General features: G+C 49.1%; 2 protein-coding genes across 2 annotated transcripts in view; one reads left to right on the top strand and one right to left on the bottom strand.

The window, feature by feature from the left end:
* Nucleotides 1–483, bottom strand: part of CDCA3 (cell division cycle associated 3) — a 4,494-nt gene extending 4,011 nt beyond the window's left edge. The window contains exon 1 of the mRNA XM_014957077.1: nt 399–483. Within this exon, the coding sequence (XP_014812563.1) occupies nt 399–483 (85 nt within the window). The remainder of the gene's footprint in view (nt 1–398) is intronic.
* Nucleotides 484–1,102: 619 nt separating this feature from the next.
* USP5 (ubiquitin specific peptidase 5 (isopeptidase T)) lies at nt 1,103–17,194 on the top strand. Its single transcript, XM_014957190.1, has 19 exons — nt 1,103–1,246; nt 1,528–1,594; nt 5,297–5,430; nt 5,739–5,884; nt 6,679–6,863; nt 7,444–7,538; nt 8,778–8,971; nt 9,136–9,207; nt 10,532–10,613; nt 10,818–10,943; nt 11,737–11,890; nt 12,306–12,480; nt 13,871–13,959; nt 14,149–14,340; nt 14,938–15,081; nt 15,844–15,989; nt 16,073–16,226; nt 16,791–16,875; nt 17,055–17,194. Exons 1-19 carry the CDS (start codon nt 1,148–1,150, stop codon nt 17,146–17,148), a joined length of 2,433 nt encoding a protein of 810 aa, XP_014812676.1. The 5' UTR covers nt 1,103–1,147; the 3' UTR covers nt 17,149–17,194.
* The last annotated feature ends 6 nt before the right edge of the window (nt 17,195–17,200 follow it).

Raw genomic sequence — 17,200 nt, 5'->3', positions numbered from 1 at the left:
GGGGGAGGCGGGGCGGGACCCCCCGGCCCGCCTCTGAGCGGCCCCTCCGGCCTCACGGTGTGGCGTGGCACGGCCGAGGGGTGGGTGGAGTGGGTGCTGTGTCATTAAGATGGCAGTGGTCCCTTCTCCAGCCGTCTCCACCCTACCGGCATCCCTCCTCTTCCTTCCCTACCCCCCGCCTGGCCGAGGTGGACCTGGGGAGGCCCAGGTGGTGGCAGGAGAGCGAGGTGTCCCCCTCGGCCTCCTCCTCAGGCGCCCATCCAGGCTGCGCCCCAGCCCACCGGGAGAAACGGGATGCGGCTGGAAGATATGAGTCCTTGGAGGAAGCAGCACACGGCAGCCTGGCCCTCTTTTCCTCCCCGAGCCCCCACAGTGATGCCCGTCCATGTGCCCCCCACCGTGACTCCGTCCCAGCTGGTTGATGTTGGGAAGCAGGCTGAGAGCTTCTTGCTGGCTTCCCAGCTCTTGGACAGCCTCTGACATTGGGGCCGATTTTAAGAGTATCTCTGCTGATTTAAGAGCTCTTTAACTCTCTGATTTAAAGAGTATCTCTGCTGAACGAGCGTGGTGTGTTTCAAGGTGCTTGCGTTGGGATGAGGAGGGGCTCGTTCCGTATCCGTTTGGGAGCTACTCACAAGCTTTTGAACGCAGCAGCAAAAATAAACAGTTGGGTCTGTTGACCTTCCCCACGCCGTAGTTTGGCAGAGTTCCCTGTGGCACAGGGGGTTACACTCTCCTACAGGGTGGCACGGTTCTGTTGGTAGTGATCGCACCCTGCTCTGAATGTGTGAACTGTGCCTGCTAAGGACCTTTTCCGAGATAAGATTTCTGAGGAATCTCATTCAGGCTTTCCCGATTCGGTAGCATCCTGCCATAAATGATGTTTTTCAAATAGTTTTTCAAATACGTCATCTTGACAGGAGTACCTGTTCTTCTGGGACAGCCAGGCTGGGGCCTGCCAGCTTCTTTCAGACTAGCTACTAAGTGGCTGGTAGGTAGGAATGAGCTGTAGCCATGATTTAATGAATAGTGTTCCCAGAGGGAAGTCTGTGTCTGTCCTCGCAGTCAGAATGGCATTCGTTACCGTCTCCCTTCAGTTTTTCTCTCTCCTTCCTTCCAGGAGTCAGATGGTGGCTTGTATATCTGCATGAACACGTTCCTGGGCTTTGGGAAGCAATATGTGGAAAAGCACTATCAGAAAACAGGCCAGCGGGTCTACCTGCACCTCAAAAGAACACGGAAACCGGTAAAAAAATAAAAATGTCTACAATCCGACTTGTTCTGAAATTGAGAGTGGGATATGTCTCTGTATTCAGTCAGATACAGAGTTTTCTGTCCTCAAATGTAAGTGATGTTTTTCTTGGTGAGTTGAGGCACACCAGCTCCTTAGCTCTGCTTATACTGAGTTGTCGTATGGGTTGCCTGTGCTATTTCTGCCTCTTTATGTTTTCAGAGTGGCTTAATTTCAATCCTTAAGGGTTGCCTATCCCCCTAACTCTGTTTCCCTATTTCTTCTCAACGAAATAGAAGGAAGAGGACACCAACGCCAGTGCTGGGGACCCTCCAAGGAAGAAACCAACTCGCTTGGCTATCGGTAAGAAAGCATTTGTGTATGATGTCGTCCTTGTTGTTTTGGACCTGTCCTTTGGAGCTCCCTGGCTTCATGGCACGTTGCTTTTGCCTTTCCTCTTCTGCGCTAGTGGAAAAGCTAGTATCCATGACCAAATTCAAGCTTCATGTGTTCTGGTGTGTCTTAGGTGGGCAGTTTCTGCCAAACAGTGGTAGTTTTGTGCTGTGTTCAAAGTTGCATCATGTTTTCTGGAGGTAAATGTTTTGCATCCTCTCTTAACTCTCTTTACCTGACTTGGCTTGGTGTGGGTATAACCAGTGTGGGGCTGTAGCTTGATGTGGATGTGTGGGGCTGGAGAGAGTTTGAGAAAACGTGCAAGTCTGAGAAAAGTAAGTTTGAAGTTTCTGATAGAAAAGCTGTTTTTTAAACTTCTTAGATATTGAACTAGTGTTATTTATGTAGACGGGGAAGAAATTACCGGTAAACGCTGTATTAACATTTTGGGCTTGATAGTTCTTTGGAGTACTGATAAGGCTGATACTGGAGGAAATACATGAGAACATTAAAATATAAAAAACGAGCCCTTTTTTTTTTTTTTTTTTTTTGGAAAAACAGGGCTGGTGTCCCATTACTCTTTTGCACAAACTGCAAAGGCTGTCATGGAAATCAATGAACGTGCTGCTTATTTGGAGCGGTCTCACCTAGTAATTTCTGAACCATCATGGAGATCTATAAAGCAGAGGGTTGGAACATTTTTTAGCAGTAACAGGTCCTTGGCTTGCGGGGAGCTGACCACTAGAGGGAAATCCAGAACCTGGACCGTGCACGTCTTGCTTTTGGCTCACTTTTTCCATGGCCGTGCCATTGTGTGGCAGATGTCTGTGACCCCGCTGCTGCCACAGCACAAACACCAGCACTAAGACTTTCAGCTGCTCTCTGGTTTTATGGTGAGGTGAACGGAGTCCCAAAGGTCACTTCTAGCAAAACTGAGACTAGAATCTACGTTTCTTCCAATAGCCAGTGCTTTTATGTGTATGATTATGCTGCTTTTAGAGAGATGAGGCTCAGTCTGCTTTATGAGTTATTTCTGCATCCTCAGTTCTACAAAGTCTTGAGACAAATGTTGTCCCTGGGTCAGCAAATAGTTGCCTGTGATAACAGTTGAATGGGGAACAGAGCAGGGGAGAATAAAAGACAGTATTAGTGCTGTAGTTGATGCAGTGATCTTAAATCCAGGAGAGGTTGGGTTTTTTTCCTCTTTTTTTTAGCTCAACTGTGTTGGTTTAGCTGATCGTGACACGGGAGATTTTTAAAAGTAGAAGAAAGATGTATGAGCAAAATGTCTTTGGCAGCAAACTGTAGGCTGTGATCTCTCTGTACCTCAGCTTCCCCCTCTGTGCAAAAAAATTCTACAGTGCTTGCTTCTGTCGTGGTTTTGACCGTATTGACCAACCAGAACGACAGATGGCCCCTCCCTCCCTCCCACATCCGAGGAAAAGAGAGGAGAGAAAGAGATAAGAGAGATTTATGAGTTTAGAAAAAAAATAAAGTAATTTAATGAAAGTATTAATTAAGGAGGGGGGGTTGGGAAGTATACAGTATATACAAAACTGTATCAAGCTCCCAGGATGACGATCAGGTCACCAGCAGGCACAGGGAAACGGCCCAGACTGGACTTGGGGATGGACAGGAGCTGGATTTCGGATCTGGATTCAGGAATGCTCAGATCGGGATCAAAGGCAGATGAAAAAACAGGATCCTCCTCAGACATTGGCCATTGAAGAAAGAGAGCTGACCCTTTGATCCCTCAGCTTTTACACTGACCGTGATGCAGATGGGATGGACCTGTTGGTCAGGTTTGGGTCACCTGTCCTGTCCGCTCCCCCCTACAGGTGTGACCCCTCTGTGCTTTTCTGCTTCTGACCTTCCAAAGGGGAAAAATAACAAATTTACCTGACCTTGTTTGTTATAGCAGTAAGTATAAGCAAGGGCCTGTCTGCAGTTCCTTGATATAATCAGGTCTTATCACTGTGAGAGTCACCAGTTTCTGAACAACATGCTGTTAATTTCAGGGTTTAGTTAGTTAGAAGAGGCCCAGCTAAAAAGTAAAATTGCTGAGCAGGAAATTAGTTCAGGTTTACCTCAAACCAGGACAGCTTCTCATGCCTGCGTGTTGGTTGGGTGGCTTTTGGAGTTTGTGGCACGTAGATACAAGCACAGAGAGGGAGGCAGTGTACCTTCGTGGCAAGCTGTTGGCTCTACAGGGAGGGAGGGAAAGGGCTAGGAGACAATCTGCAGGCCAAAGACCCTCTTCCTCATCTGGAGCTTCGTCAGATTCATATAACCACCCTAGGGAATTTTGGCAGCCTGTTTTAGTTTGTTTAGAGTTCAGAAATTGTGTAATACCCTCTGCAAAACCCCCGAGGGACTGTGTATTGCTTTACTCTACAAAGCGATGACGGGAGATCTCTCTGGGATGTGCTGAAGAGGCACAGAAGGGGATTATCTGGGTGTGTTGTTGCATGATGCTGGTGACTGCTTGCAGGTATTTCTTAAATCACTCCGGCTCACAGCATCTGCGTTCGTACGTGGCAGTTTGTGCACAGTCTAAAAAATGTAGGTGTTTGAGAGGAGAGTTGCAGGAGATCTTGTGGGAGCCAGGTGTTTTTTGTCAATGTTTTTTACCTAAATGCAGTAATGGTTGTCACAAGTGTGTTGCACACAGGTTGCTGAGGCATTAAACAGCAAAAACTCCTATTGCCATCTATTGCAGCCACAGATCTTCAGAGATCTATTGCTGTCACAGCATGCCATTTTTTAAGAAATAAGGGAAATCCAGTTAAGAAAAAAAAACCATAGGGAGTTAAGGCTGCTAGTAACCCATGTGTCTTCTGCCAGTTTCCTTCTGGGATCTAAGGTGTGAGCTGTTGGAGTACAGGAAAGGCCAAGTTTTTTTTCCTGAGTATCTGCATAAATCAGAAGCTGTTCCCTCCACTGCACGTGGTTTTGGTGAGCCTCCATTGTGGCTCTTGACAACTGGCAAGTAACCTGTTACGTATGGAACTCCCATTTCTGTTGCAATCTCTGGAAAGCATGGCTGAGTGAGCATGAGAAACTACTAGCACTAAATACCTTTGCTAAAACTTTTTCTGTAATTCTGAATGTGCTAGTTCCAGAGGAACTCCTGGTTCTCCTTACTTAAGTTCAGGGCTGTCCTTCCTGGAAGAGGCAAGAAGCCAAGGCAGGCTTCTTAAAGATGCTGGTAGACTAGACCTTTGCACAGGATTTGAATCTGATTTCTTCATAGAATCATAGAATCATTCAGGTTGGAAAAGACCCTTGGGATGCACATCTCCGTTCATTGTCTTGGATGTACTGTGAAGGATGAACAGCAGTGCTTTATCATGGCTCTGTTCTGGCCAGTGTCTCTCTAGGGCAGGTCTTTTTTTTTTTTTTTTTCCTGATTGTAATCAGGATCTGGAGATTCCTTCTAAGCATCTGTAAAAAGATCTGGGAAAAGCTATTGTCAGTAGGCTTATATTTGGTCCTGTGAAGCCCACACCAGCAGCAGAAGCTTTGGGATCCAGAAATGGCAGAAAGGTTGTGGATCATTGACCTAGAGCTTTGCCTTAGTCGTGGTGCCTAATATCAAGTAAGCTATGGGCAAAGAAGCTTTGCAAGTTATTTGGTTTTACCTGTTACCACAATGTTTTTTTCTTCCTGCAGGTGTAGAAGGTGGATTTGACATCACAGAGGAAAAGTTTGAATATGACGAAGATGTAAAAATAGTAATTTTCCCAGAGCATTTGGATATTCCTCGTGATGGGCTGGAGGGACTACCAGACATGGTCAAAGACAGGGTATGTTTTCATGGAGAGATGTGTTTTCTGTTGGTAGGGAGAAAATGCACCCTTGCAGAGAAGAAACTGCTGTCCTGTAGAAGGGGTCCTACAGAGCTGCTGTGAAGTTTCAGCTTGAAGGAAGCAGGATTGTTCTGCACTTACACAGTGCTTTATATTACAGAGTCCTGGCTTATGACTGAGGCTCCTGAATTCTGCCCTAGCACAACTGACTTCCCGAGCTGAGCCTAAACGTGGAGTGTTGTGACACTGGAAGCTGCTTTCCTCTGCCCTTCATTTTGGTTTTTTCCCTGCTGTCCTAATTCCAGATTGCCAGTGCAGTCGAGGCCATCCTGACAGCAGATTCAGCATCACGGAAGCAGGAGGTGCAGGCTTGGGATGGGGAGGTTCGACGTGTTTCCAAACATGCTTTTTCCCTGCAACAACTTCAGAACGATGTCCGGATCCCACCATGGTGAGCGTAGTACTGAAGCTAGATGTATTGCTCTGTGTCCCAGACAAAATCACAGAATCACATGGGGCTGGAAGGGACCTCTGGAGATCATCTAGTCCAAGCCCCCCTGCCAAAGCAGGTCCATCCAGAGCAGGTAGCACGGGAACTTGTTGAGGTGGGTTTTGGACATCTCCAGAGACAGGAGACTCCACCACCTCTCTGGGAAGCCTGTTCCAGTACTCTTACACCCTCAAAGTGAAGAAGTTCCTCCTCATGCTTAGATGGAACCTCTTATGTTCAAGTTTGTGCCCTTTTCCTCTTGTCCTGAAAAAAGACAGGCCCCATCCTCCTGACACCCACCCTTTAAGTATTTATAAGCATTGATCAGATCCCCCCTCAGCCTTCTCTTCTGTAGACTAAAAAGACCCAAGTCCCTCAGCCTCCTTGTAAGAGAGATGCTCTGGGCCCCTCATCATCTTTGTAGCCCTCTGCTGTACCCTCTCCAGCAGTTGCTGGTCCTTCTTGAACTGGGGAGCCCAGAACTGGACACAGTATTCCAGATGGGGCCTCACCCCATCACCTTCTTCTCCTGTCCTGGACTGCAGCAGCAGATGAGACTTCTTTTGTGAGTCTCTGAGTCTGTAAATTCAGGGGAAATGGCAAACTAAAGTATTTCAGGATGCTCAGTGTTCTGAAGTAAAAGAGGAATGAGATTGCTTGTACTCTGGTCAGTGGGTAGTAATGGAGAGAGGACTTGAGAAATAGAACCCAAAGGTTTTCACCCTAATCTCTTTCTCTCTGTTTCTTGTCAATAGTGGCTGGAAGTGCAGCAAGTGTGACATGAGGGAGAACCTGTGGCTGAACATGACCGACGGAGCCATCCTCTGCGGCCGGCGCTATTTTGATGGCAGTGGTGGCAACAACCACGCGGTCGAGCATTACCGGGAAACCGGCTACCCACTGGCTGTGAAACTGGGAACAATTACTCCTGACGGGGCCGGTGAGAAGGGGGATCCTGTGAGGGTTATAGACAACAGACACCAACCAGCCTGACTGTGCTCTCTGACAAGGGAAGTCAGGGAGGGTTTCCAGGAATTAGGCTGGTGCTGCCCATTTTTGACCTGGAATATTCAGTGTCATCCTATGATGAACTTCCCCACTCTGACCTGCTTCCTGTGGCTGGCAAAGAACCAGCTGATAAAACCTTGCCTTCCTCCTCCCCTCTCTTGTAATCTGGAGGGTTTTAGAACAGTTATCCAGGTTGCCATCTTATTTTTTGTGATGGGATGTTTATCAAAGAATTTTGTGTGCAAAGCCTGAGTAGAGAATTTATGGCACAGTAACCCACTTCCCTCACTCCAGCCATGCATGTGCCTCTGTGCCTTGACCAATGACAAAGTTGTTTTGGAGGAACCTCAATGTTCTGTCTGTCATGCTGCTCCCCTGAGAAAGGAGAGGAACCCCAACTGCTCAGTTCATCAAAACTCCCAGTTCTGAGCACTCTGTTCTCGTCACCCAGCAGTGAGTGTTAGATCACAGGCCGTTATAAGTCTCTCCTTTTCCTCTGTGTTCCTGCGTAGATGTCTACTCCTATGATGAGGATGACATGGTGTTGGATCCCAACCTGGCAGAACACCTTGCTCACTTTGGGATTGACATGCTCAAGATGCAGAAGGTAAAGTGTGTGTGTGCTGGTCCTGCGTAGTTCCAGAGGGAGAGAGCAGCAAGTCTGAGGTGTCTTAGCTGGATCCCAGCTTTCTGTGGCTATGCAGAACCATTCCTGGTCAAGAAACCTTGGTTTTGGTCAGGCAGAGTTGTCTCGTCTACCTCTTTTCATAGAATCATAGAATTGCCCAGGCCGGAAGGGACCTCCAAAGGTCATCTAGTCTGACCTCCCCACAGTCAGCAGGGACACCCCCAACTAGACCAGGTTGCCCAGGGCCTCGTTGAGCCTCTCCTTGAATATCTCCAGGGAAGGGGCCTCAACCGCCTCCCTGGGCAACCTGTTCCAGTGCTCCACCACCCTCACAGTAAAGAACCCTCTCCTAATCCCCAATCTAAATCTGTTCCCCTCCAGCTTGAAGCCATTGCCCCTTGAAGCCATTGCCTTTTCTTTCATTGCCTTTTTTGTCTTCTTTCCCATCCATCAGGTTGATTTCCTTGGGGTTCTGTGTCAGTCCTGCAGGCAGGGACGTTCCCAGGCAATGAGCTTTCTTCCCTAGATTCAGTGCTAGGCTGTGATTTCCTTGCCCCTTTACAGGGGATGGTTCAGATTTCTCCTGTGTCTATTATCACTCCTCTTTCTGTGCCAGGTATATTCAGATATTTGAAAACAATTCTTGTATCTTCCTCCTCTTCTAATTTAATAAAATGGATCTGACTCTGTTTATCATGATGATTCAAGGATTGGAGCATCTCCCTTATGAGGAGAGACTGAGAGAGCTGGGACTCTTTAGTCTGGAGAAGAGAAGGCTGAGGGGAGACCTTATCAACGCCTACAAGTATCTCAAGGGAGGGTTGAAGGAGGAGGGAGCCAGACTCTTTTCAGTGGTTCCCAGTGAGAGGACAAGGGGCAACAGGCACAAGTTGGAACATAAGAGGTTCCACTCAAATATGAGGAGAAACTTCTTCACAGTGAGGGTGACAGAGCCCTGGAACAGGCTGCCCAGGGCGGGTGTGGAGTCCCCTTCCTTGGAGATTTTCAAGCCCCACCTGGATGCAGTCCTGAGTAACACGCTCTAGCTCTAGGCAATGCTGCTTCAGCAGGGGAGTTGGACTAGATGATCTCTATGGTCCCTTCCAACTCTAAATTCAGTGAAATTCAGTGAAATTCTCTACAGCATTTCCCTTTTTACACCTCTGACGTTCCCTCGAGTCTTCTCTGAGTGTTTTTCCTCTTCTTTTCCCTCCGCAGACAGACAAGACGATGACAGAACTGGAAATAGACATGAACCAGCGCATTGGGGAGTGGGAGCTCATCCAGGAGTCTGGCGTGCAGCTCAAGCCCCTCTATGGGCCTGGGTACACCGGTATCCGTAACCTGGGCAACAGTTGCTACCTCAATTCCGTGATGCAGGTGCTGTTCAGTATCCCAGACTTCCAGAGAAAGTAAGTGAGCTCAGTCACTCCATTCCATTAGCCTGGGATGCCCCGGGATCAGTAGAAAGGTCTCCTAGATCTGGGAGCTTCTGTTGCAGTGGTCAGGCTCAGAACTGGTGTCTTTACTAGATGAACCCGCACGTTCCTTAGGTTGCTCCGTTTTTGCTTTGCAGGTATGTGGACAAGCTGGAGAAGATATTCCAAAGTGCACCTTCGGACCCCACACAGGACTTCAGCACACAAGTGTACGTAGAGTTTTGGGGAGAGAAGGAAGGCTGAGGCTGCCTGGGTGCGTCCCCTCTGCGCTGCTACAGAGTACTTTGCTGCAGGTCTCTCCCTCGAGCCTCGCCTCTCTCTTTCTGTGTCCCATCACCAAGAGACACCGATCCTCAGTGATCGATAAGGATCTATGCCAAGAAAGTTCAGCTGAATGCCCTAGGTGGAGAGGACAGAGTGCACCTCAGTGTTGATGAGAGGCTCTTAGATGAGTTATGTGGGGAACACAGTACCATCTGTTGCCCCAGGGGGATTTCTGGTGGGCATATTCTGGCTGCCTAACAGCAAAAAGGTGCCTGCTCTCTGCAACGGAGAGAGATGGCTTAGAGCAAATAAACACATAGATTTAGGCAACTTTATTCTCACTGGATAATATATATAAACTTAAAGAGGCTTCCTGCAAGAGGCGTTGTGCGAGCAATAGCGGGAGAATATACAGAAGGAGGAACACAAGATTTGGGGAGGGTGTTGCATTTTAAATCCGTGAGTTCTGTGCTACGTCTGCTCTAAAACAGCAGAGCAGAGGTTTCGGGTGGAGGAATGGAAGGTGGCATTTGTGGAGGGGAGTTCAGCGCTAAGGGAGGATTCTAAATTTGGACAGCCTGGGGTGAGGTGTTCGCTGAGGAGGGGATTAAGTGGAGACAGCCGGGGAGATTTTTGCCTGGGCAAAGGGAGGAATTGGTGGGGTTTGGTTCCAGACAAATGGCAACAGGGATGGGGAGGGACTGGGGTGAAGTGGAAGAGCAGGAAGGGTCTGAGCATAGGAGGAAATCACTTAATGTTACTGTTGTCCGTCGAGTGCTCCATGCACTCATTCTTGATCTTTCCCCTGGGAAAACGTGCTCAGTCTGCTCACAGCAATGCTATTTCTGGCTCGGACAATTTTCACTCTGCCCTGTTGTCTCCTGCACAGTCAGTGCTGCTGATGCCCTCCTGCTTTACCCATGTCAGGCTGCAGCTTAGTTTGGCTGTTACGCAGCTGCCGTGGGGCTCAGTGCCAGCTGCCCTGCTGTGGGGCAAAGGAAGCTGTTCCTTTGTGTTCTCCCCACTGTGCAAGCAACGTTTGAGATTGGTGCCCGGAATTCCTAGTAGCTTTCAAGTCAATGATGTCTCATGCGACCAGAGAGCAGACCAAGATGAGATGGTCTTGGCTGGTGGAGCAGAGAAAGCTGATCTCTGTGAGACTGACAGTCCGTGGTGGTGTTAAAGCTGGAGGGGTTGATGCGGCTCCTGGAGCACGTGGGATTTGCAGAAACCTTTTTGATGCTAACAGTGACTTCTTCATCATTCCAGAGCCAAACTGGGCCACGGACTGCTTTCTGGGGAGTATTCAAAGCCAGCTTCTGCAGATGGGGAACAGCAGCCCGATCAAAAGGTGAGACTTGGATGCAGCATCTTCATGATGGGTGTGTTGCGTGAGGCATTGTGTGTGTTACATGGGGTTGAAGAGAGAACCCTTTCTGAAGACGTGTCCTGGGGATGATTCCAGGGCCCTGTCACCTGAAGAAAAACATGGTTATGCCAGGACACACGGTTAGCAAATTATGACCACCTTCCTTTTCCACCTTGTTATTTGCAGGGTATGCAAAATGGCATTGCTCCACGCATGTTTAAGGCCCTCATTGGAAAGGGGCACCCAGAATTTTCCACCAACCGACAGCAAGACGCCCAAGAATTCTTTCTGCACTTCATCAACATGGTGGAGGTAATGATTGAGTCTATCTGTCAAAATAATGGAAAAATCCATCTCTGTTTTCTCCCCACAGCAGGGTGTGAGGAGTGGAGGTGAGAAGCTAGCAATTGGAGCAGAGAGAGGGGGAGAACATGGGGAAATGGGTCAGCTGGCACCTAGGGGAGGAGGCAAACACAACGGTGCCCCAGCTGGAAGCCATGAGCTTTGTGGTTCAAACTGTTGGTAGGTGGTCAAGCGTCCCTGTCTGCTTCCACTCCCCCGGAGGTAAACAGGGTGGCAGGAGCTTTATTTCTGGCCCTTGCCCCACCCTGAACACTCAATGCCTCTCCTTCCTCATTAAACTCAATGAAAAATGAGTTGTGTGTTCATTTTTAAGAACTTGTGTTTGGTTTGCCTGTCTCGTGAGGTCTCACGAGCCCAGCCCGTACTAGCTTCTGGCTAGATGCTCCACCAGACATCCATGGAAACATCTATTTTTGTCAGTTAGGTTGACAGTTGGACAAGATGATCTTTAAGGTCCTTTCCAACCTAGAAGATTCTGAGAGATGTTTAAGGGCTGATTCCTTGGAGGAATGTCTTCTGGGAATGCCCAGCTGGAGATGTAAATTATCTTCTTTAGGAGCAGGAATGGCATGGGTTCCTGGGGTACAGAAGTTGGCTCTAGTTTACTCTTTGCTGCCTTTTCCAATGGGTACAGAAGTGAATACTCTTTAGCTGTGTCCTGTGTGGCTGTTGCTGCTACTGCAGATATTTATCTCTTGCTATTCTGATGTTACATCTGTCCTTCTGATCTCTCCTTCTTCAGAGGAACTGCCGAAGCTCGGAGAACCCTAATGAGGTTTTCCGCTTTCTGGTGGAGGAGAAGCTGAAGTGCCTGGCCACAGAAAAGGTGAAATATACCCAGCGTGTGGACTATATCATGCAGCTGCCCGTGCCCATGGATGCTGCACTCAACAAAGGTCAGTAAGGTGCCAAGGCCAGAACAGTAGCAAACATTATGTTTGGATGTTGTACTTTTACTACAGAACTCCTTAAATGAGAAAGGGACTTCCTCGGGGACTGGCTTTGCCTTTTCTGAAGCCAGATTGGTCCTTCACCTGCTTTTGTGGGACTGGGCTGCTTTCTTCAGAGGTGGTGTGACACAGTGATGTCCCTCTAGGACCATTCTCTCTGACACCACAAGCTGGGCTGTGATTTGAGGGCAAAACAGGACTGCAGTTGCAGAACAGTGCTTCTGGAAGACATTGTCAGCTTTGGGCTCCGTTCTTGATGGGGCGTGTATCTACAGGCCTACTCTGCCTCTGGGTGTAGCTTACACCAGTTGCTTTGTAGGTCCCTAAGGGTGGACCTTGACTCCTCTCCTTTATTCTCTAGATGAACTACTGGAATATGAGGAGAAGAAGCGGCAGGCAGAGGAGGAGAAGCAGCCACTGCCTGAGCTGGTGCGAGCCAAGGTGCCTTTCAGCTCCTGCCTAGAGGCCTATGGAGCTCCAGAGCAGGTGGATGATTTCTGGAGCACAGCCTTGCAGGCCAAGTCTGTGGCTCTCAAGTGAGTGTGTCTGAGTTCCCAGTTAACGCTCTCACAAACTGGCAATAGCTGCATCTTTGAGGGCTTCCTTCAGTTGCTTGGGGAAGAAGTGCTACCAAAGCTTTGTAGTCCTCCACACCCTGAGCCCAAATTATGTTGGGTTGAACATTGAAGCAGAGGGGGAACCAGTCCATCAGTGCTGGAGTGAGTGCTCCCAAGGGATGGAGGTGGGCAGAACAGCAGCGCTAGTGAAATCCTTGCCATAGGACTTCCGTTGCTGAGGGGCTACAAAAATACAGTGGTATTCCAGAAAACTAACAGCTTTTAGTCTAAATTCAAAATTTACCTTGAAAATTAGTCCTGACAGTGTGGCAACACTGGTCCTGCTTGCTCTCTAAAAATTCTTTAAAGGAAGTTTTTAGCTATAAAAGTTCGAGCAAAACGCTGGGTGTAACAGACGTGTGTGTTGTTTCAAAGAATGTTAACTTAAATTAAGGCTAAGGTTTAAAAAACCAGCTTTAATTTGTCTCACTGCCTGCAGCCCATGCGACAGTGCAAAGGTGTAGTGAGAAGATTACAAATTTAAGCAGCTTCCTGCTGTGATGCTGCTGACTGTTCTTCTGCGATGAAAAGAGTAGTCCTCAAAGAGCTGGAAGTTGTTTTCTGACAAATATACTATTATTGAGCAATAGCTGCTTTAAACAAACAGTCAATAACACTATCCCATTGAAAAGTAACATTTTGTTTTGCTTTTAAGTAGTGAGTTGTGTTCAAACACTTTGTGAGAATTAGCACTGAATATATACTGTTGCTTAAATTAATTTTATGGCATGTTACAATTATCGCCTGATAATAAGTATCCGTCTGTCTTGCTACTGCTGCTTTATTCCCAAACATTCCCCTCTGTTTCATGGATTCCAGACACCCTCTCTCTCAAATTGTCTAACTAAATAATGTTCAATCAAACTCAGTTAGCTTAAAATTCACTGCTTTTGCTTCATATACAAAGAAGCGCTCTCGTGCTTTGAAAGCCTGTCAGTTCCTGCAGCTGTATCTGTTGGTCTAATAAAAGATGCTATTTCCTCTGCATTCCTTAAGGGTTAGGCTTTTAATTAAAATCTGAGGAGGCTTGTAAAATACAGGATTGGAAGGTAGAGAACATGTACTATTTTTCCTCATCCCCCAAGTTTTTGTGCGCTCTCCGTTCTGTCTCATGGGGTCGGAGCATCTGCTTTAGAAATGGTTCTTTGTTTGAAGAGCTTGAAGCTCAGCGTAGGAGAGCTGCAGGGATGTGTGTGTGTGTGTGTCCCCTTAGGACATACCTCCACCCCACTCCCTGATTTCTTGAATTAGCTGGGTGCCCTCCATCACTGCTGACAAAGTATTTATAAGTGTTATTTGTCTCTTTCAGAACAACACGGTTCGCCTCTTTCCCGGATTATCTGGTGATCCAGATCAAGAAATTCACTTTTGGTCTGGACTGGGTGCCCAAAAAGCTTGGTAAGAAGGATGAGAAGTACAGAGCATATAGGTATTTGGTGTCATATGTGGGTTTTGTGGTCATGACTCCCCAAAGGGAGCTGCAGAGTGTAGTGTGTTGCATCCCCAGGGACTTACCCTTTTAGATCTCCCAACCGAGTGCCTTGTTTCTGCCCCTACGGAGAGGCTGAGCAAGGCTCTGTCTTGCAGATGTCTCCATTGAAATGCCAGAGGAGCTGGACATCTCTGCACTGCAAGGGACGGGGCTGCAAGATGGAGAAGAAGAAATGCCAGACATCGCACCCCCACTGGTGACACCAGACGAGCCCAAAGGTAGCCTGGGGTTCTATGGCAACGAGGACGACGACTCCTTCTGCTCCCCTCACTTCTCCTCTCCGACATGTTAGTGATTCTCCTCCTCTCTTCCTGATGCCTGACTCACTCCCTCGCTCTCCTTGTCTTGTCTCCCGTCCTAGCGGTTTCCCACCTCCTCAGCCTCTCCCTGTCCCTCTGTCAGCGAATGCCTTCTCCTTCCCTTGCCCACCTGTTACACAAGGGCGTTGTGCAAGGGACCCTCTTGATTCCTCTTCCATGGAGGTGCATTTAGAGGGGCCAGAGCTGGGGTTTATCCAAAATGTTAACGGGTAGAGGTATTTTATTTTCACAAACAGTGGTAAGGGGCCAGAGCTGGGGTTTATCCAAAATGTAAACGGGTAGAGGTATTTTATTTTCACAAACAGTGGTAGGAAGGTAGGGTTTGGAAGCTGGGGGAGAGCCAGTGCTCCTGAGTTCATGACTCACATCCTTTTGTCCCCTGGGCTGCCTGTGCGTGAGGCTGAGCTTCTGAAGAAGGCAGGTAGCAAAGGATGAGAAGAGCAGAGAGAGGCACAACTTGGGTGAAACAATGCCAGGAAATGGGTGGCCTGTGTGACACTGAACAAAACGGAGCAGGCAGGGCTGGGTGCGAGTGGGTGGCTCTTAATCTCTGTCTTCCCACAGCCCCCATGCTGGATGAGTCGGTGATTATCCAGCTGGTGGAGATGGGCTTTCCCATGGACGCCTGCCGCAAAGCCGTGTACTACACGGGGAACAGCGGGGCTGAGGCTGCCATGAACTGGGTCATGTCACATATGGATGATCCAGGTATGGAGAGTGTGTGGCCGTGGGGAAGCCATGCCCCCAGGGCCATTGACCACTACGATTCTGTGATTCTGTGATTTTATTTTCACAAATGGTGGTGGGAAGGTAGGGTTTGGAAGCTGGGGGAGAGCCAGTGCTCCTGAGTTCATGACTCACATCCTTTTGTCCCCTGGGCTGCCTGTGCGTGAGGCTGAGCTCCTGAAGAAGGCAGGTAGCAAAGGATGAGAAGAGCAGAGAGAGGCACAACTTGGGTGAAACAATGCCAGGAAATGGGTGGCCTGTGTGACACTGAACAAAACGGAGCAGGCAGGGCTGGGTGCGAGTGGGTGGCTCTTAATCTCTGTCTTCCCACAGCCCCCATGCTGGATGAGTCGGTGATTATCCAGCTGGTGGAGATGGGCTTTCCCATGGACGCCTGCCGCAAAGCCGTGTACTACACGGGGAACAGCGGGGCTGAGGCTGCCATGAACTGGGTCATGTCACATATGGATGATCCAGGTATGGAGAGTGTGTGGCCGTGGGGAAGCCATGCCCCCAGGGCCATTGTACTGCCTGTCCCACTGCCACGGTGGAAAACTGAAGTGGTTGGGACCTCAGACTGTATCCCTTTTGGAGAGATCTAACTGCTCTGAGCATGCCCCAGAGCCATTGTACTTACTGCCTGTCCCACTGCCACGGTGGAAAACTGAAGTGGTTGGGACCTCAGGCTGTATCCCTTTTGGAAAGATCTAACTGCTCTGAGCTGTGTGCTCTTTCCTGCTGCAGACTTTGCTAACCCGTTGGTTCTCCCTGGATCCAGTGGACCAGGGTCAACTATTGCCTGCCCAGACCCTCCTTCAGAAGACAGCGTGGCCACCATCGTCTCCATGGGCTTCTCCCGGGACCAGGCTATGAAAGCTCTTAGAGCCACGGTGAGAGGCATGGGTGATGTCAGAGTGAAAGGACCTTCTGGGGAACGGGCATTCCCAAGTTCACAGTCTTTTCTTCCTTCCAGAACAACAGTCTGGAGCGTGCCGTGGATTGGATCTTTAGTCACATCGATGACCTTGACGCAGAAGCTGCTATGGATATCTCAGAGGGGCGCTCGGCAGCCGAGTCCATCTCCGAATCTGTCCCTGTGGGTCCTAAAGTGCGCGATGGGCCTGGAAGTGAGTTCCAGGCAGTAGGAATGGAGATTTGGGGGTGCAAACTCTACATGGCTTTGTCCTCCCTAGTGCATGTGGAGGTTGTTGAGGTGGAAACAGGGTGGAAAAGGAGAGGGCTGGCAATGGAGGGTCTAGATGCTTCAGGGTGGTGGTTCCCTGGAAGCTGGTGAGAAAGAGGCAGAGGAAATGCCGTCAAGTGAAAGTCATCCCAGTCATCCTGGGATGGTTTCCTGTTCCCATTGGAAAACCAGGTTGCGGTCCCTGTGCAGGATGAGTGCCGTGGGTGCCGTAGGGAGGGGGAACCCCTGCCATCACCCACCCGGCACCCGTGGGCCAAATAAGCAGTTGGAAGAGAGAATGCTGTGGTAGTTACCACCTCCCGTTTCCCTGCACGTTTGGCCCCAAGACCAAATCCTCAGTCAGGCTTTGATGGGGACCCACTTCTAAATTATAACCCAGCAAGAGGTTCCTCCAGGGATCCTTTCCTAGGAGGGCCTTGCGTAGGGTGTTTTGGGGTAAGATGCCTACTTTCCTCTGACCCCTCCTCTCTTCCCTCCTCCTCTCAAGAATATCAGCTGTTTGCCTTCATCAGCCACATGGGCACTTCGACTATGTGTGGGCACTACGTTTGTCACATCAAGAAAGATGGCAGGTAAGAGGGGGTTTTCACAGCGCAAGGGGTCTCAGGGGGTACAGCTTTAAGTGATTGTCCTCCTCTTGTTTCTTCAGAGGACTTAGGGGGTCGGGGGTGAGAGCAGGCCAGGGGGGGTTAAGTTGTGTTTTTGCCACAGAATGGTGTCTCTGAGCCCTCCCCTCTTCTGCCCGTTGCAGGTGGGTGATCTACAACGACCAGAAAGTCTGTGCTTCTGAGAAGCCCCCCAAGGATCTGGGCTACATCTACTTCTACCAGCGGATTCCCAGCTAGGACATCCTCTCGCCGTGGGTGGTGGGGGCAGAGTGGGCTGTGAAGGCATTTC

The sequence above is a fragment of the Calidris pugnax genome, unplaced genomic scaffold (genome assembly GCF_001431845.1).
Source record: "Calidris pugnax isolate Ruff unplaced genomic scaffold, ASM143184v1 scaffold225, whole genome shotgun sequence".
Classification (NCBI taxonomy): domain Eukaryota; kingdom Metazoa; phylum Chordata; class Aves; order Charadriiformes; family Scolopacidae; genus Calidris; species Calidris pugnax.
Note: the sequence above shows the minus strand (reverse complement) of the source record. Positions and strands in the feature narration are given on the sequence as shown.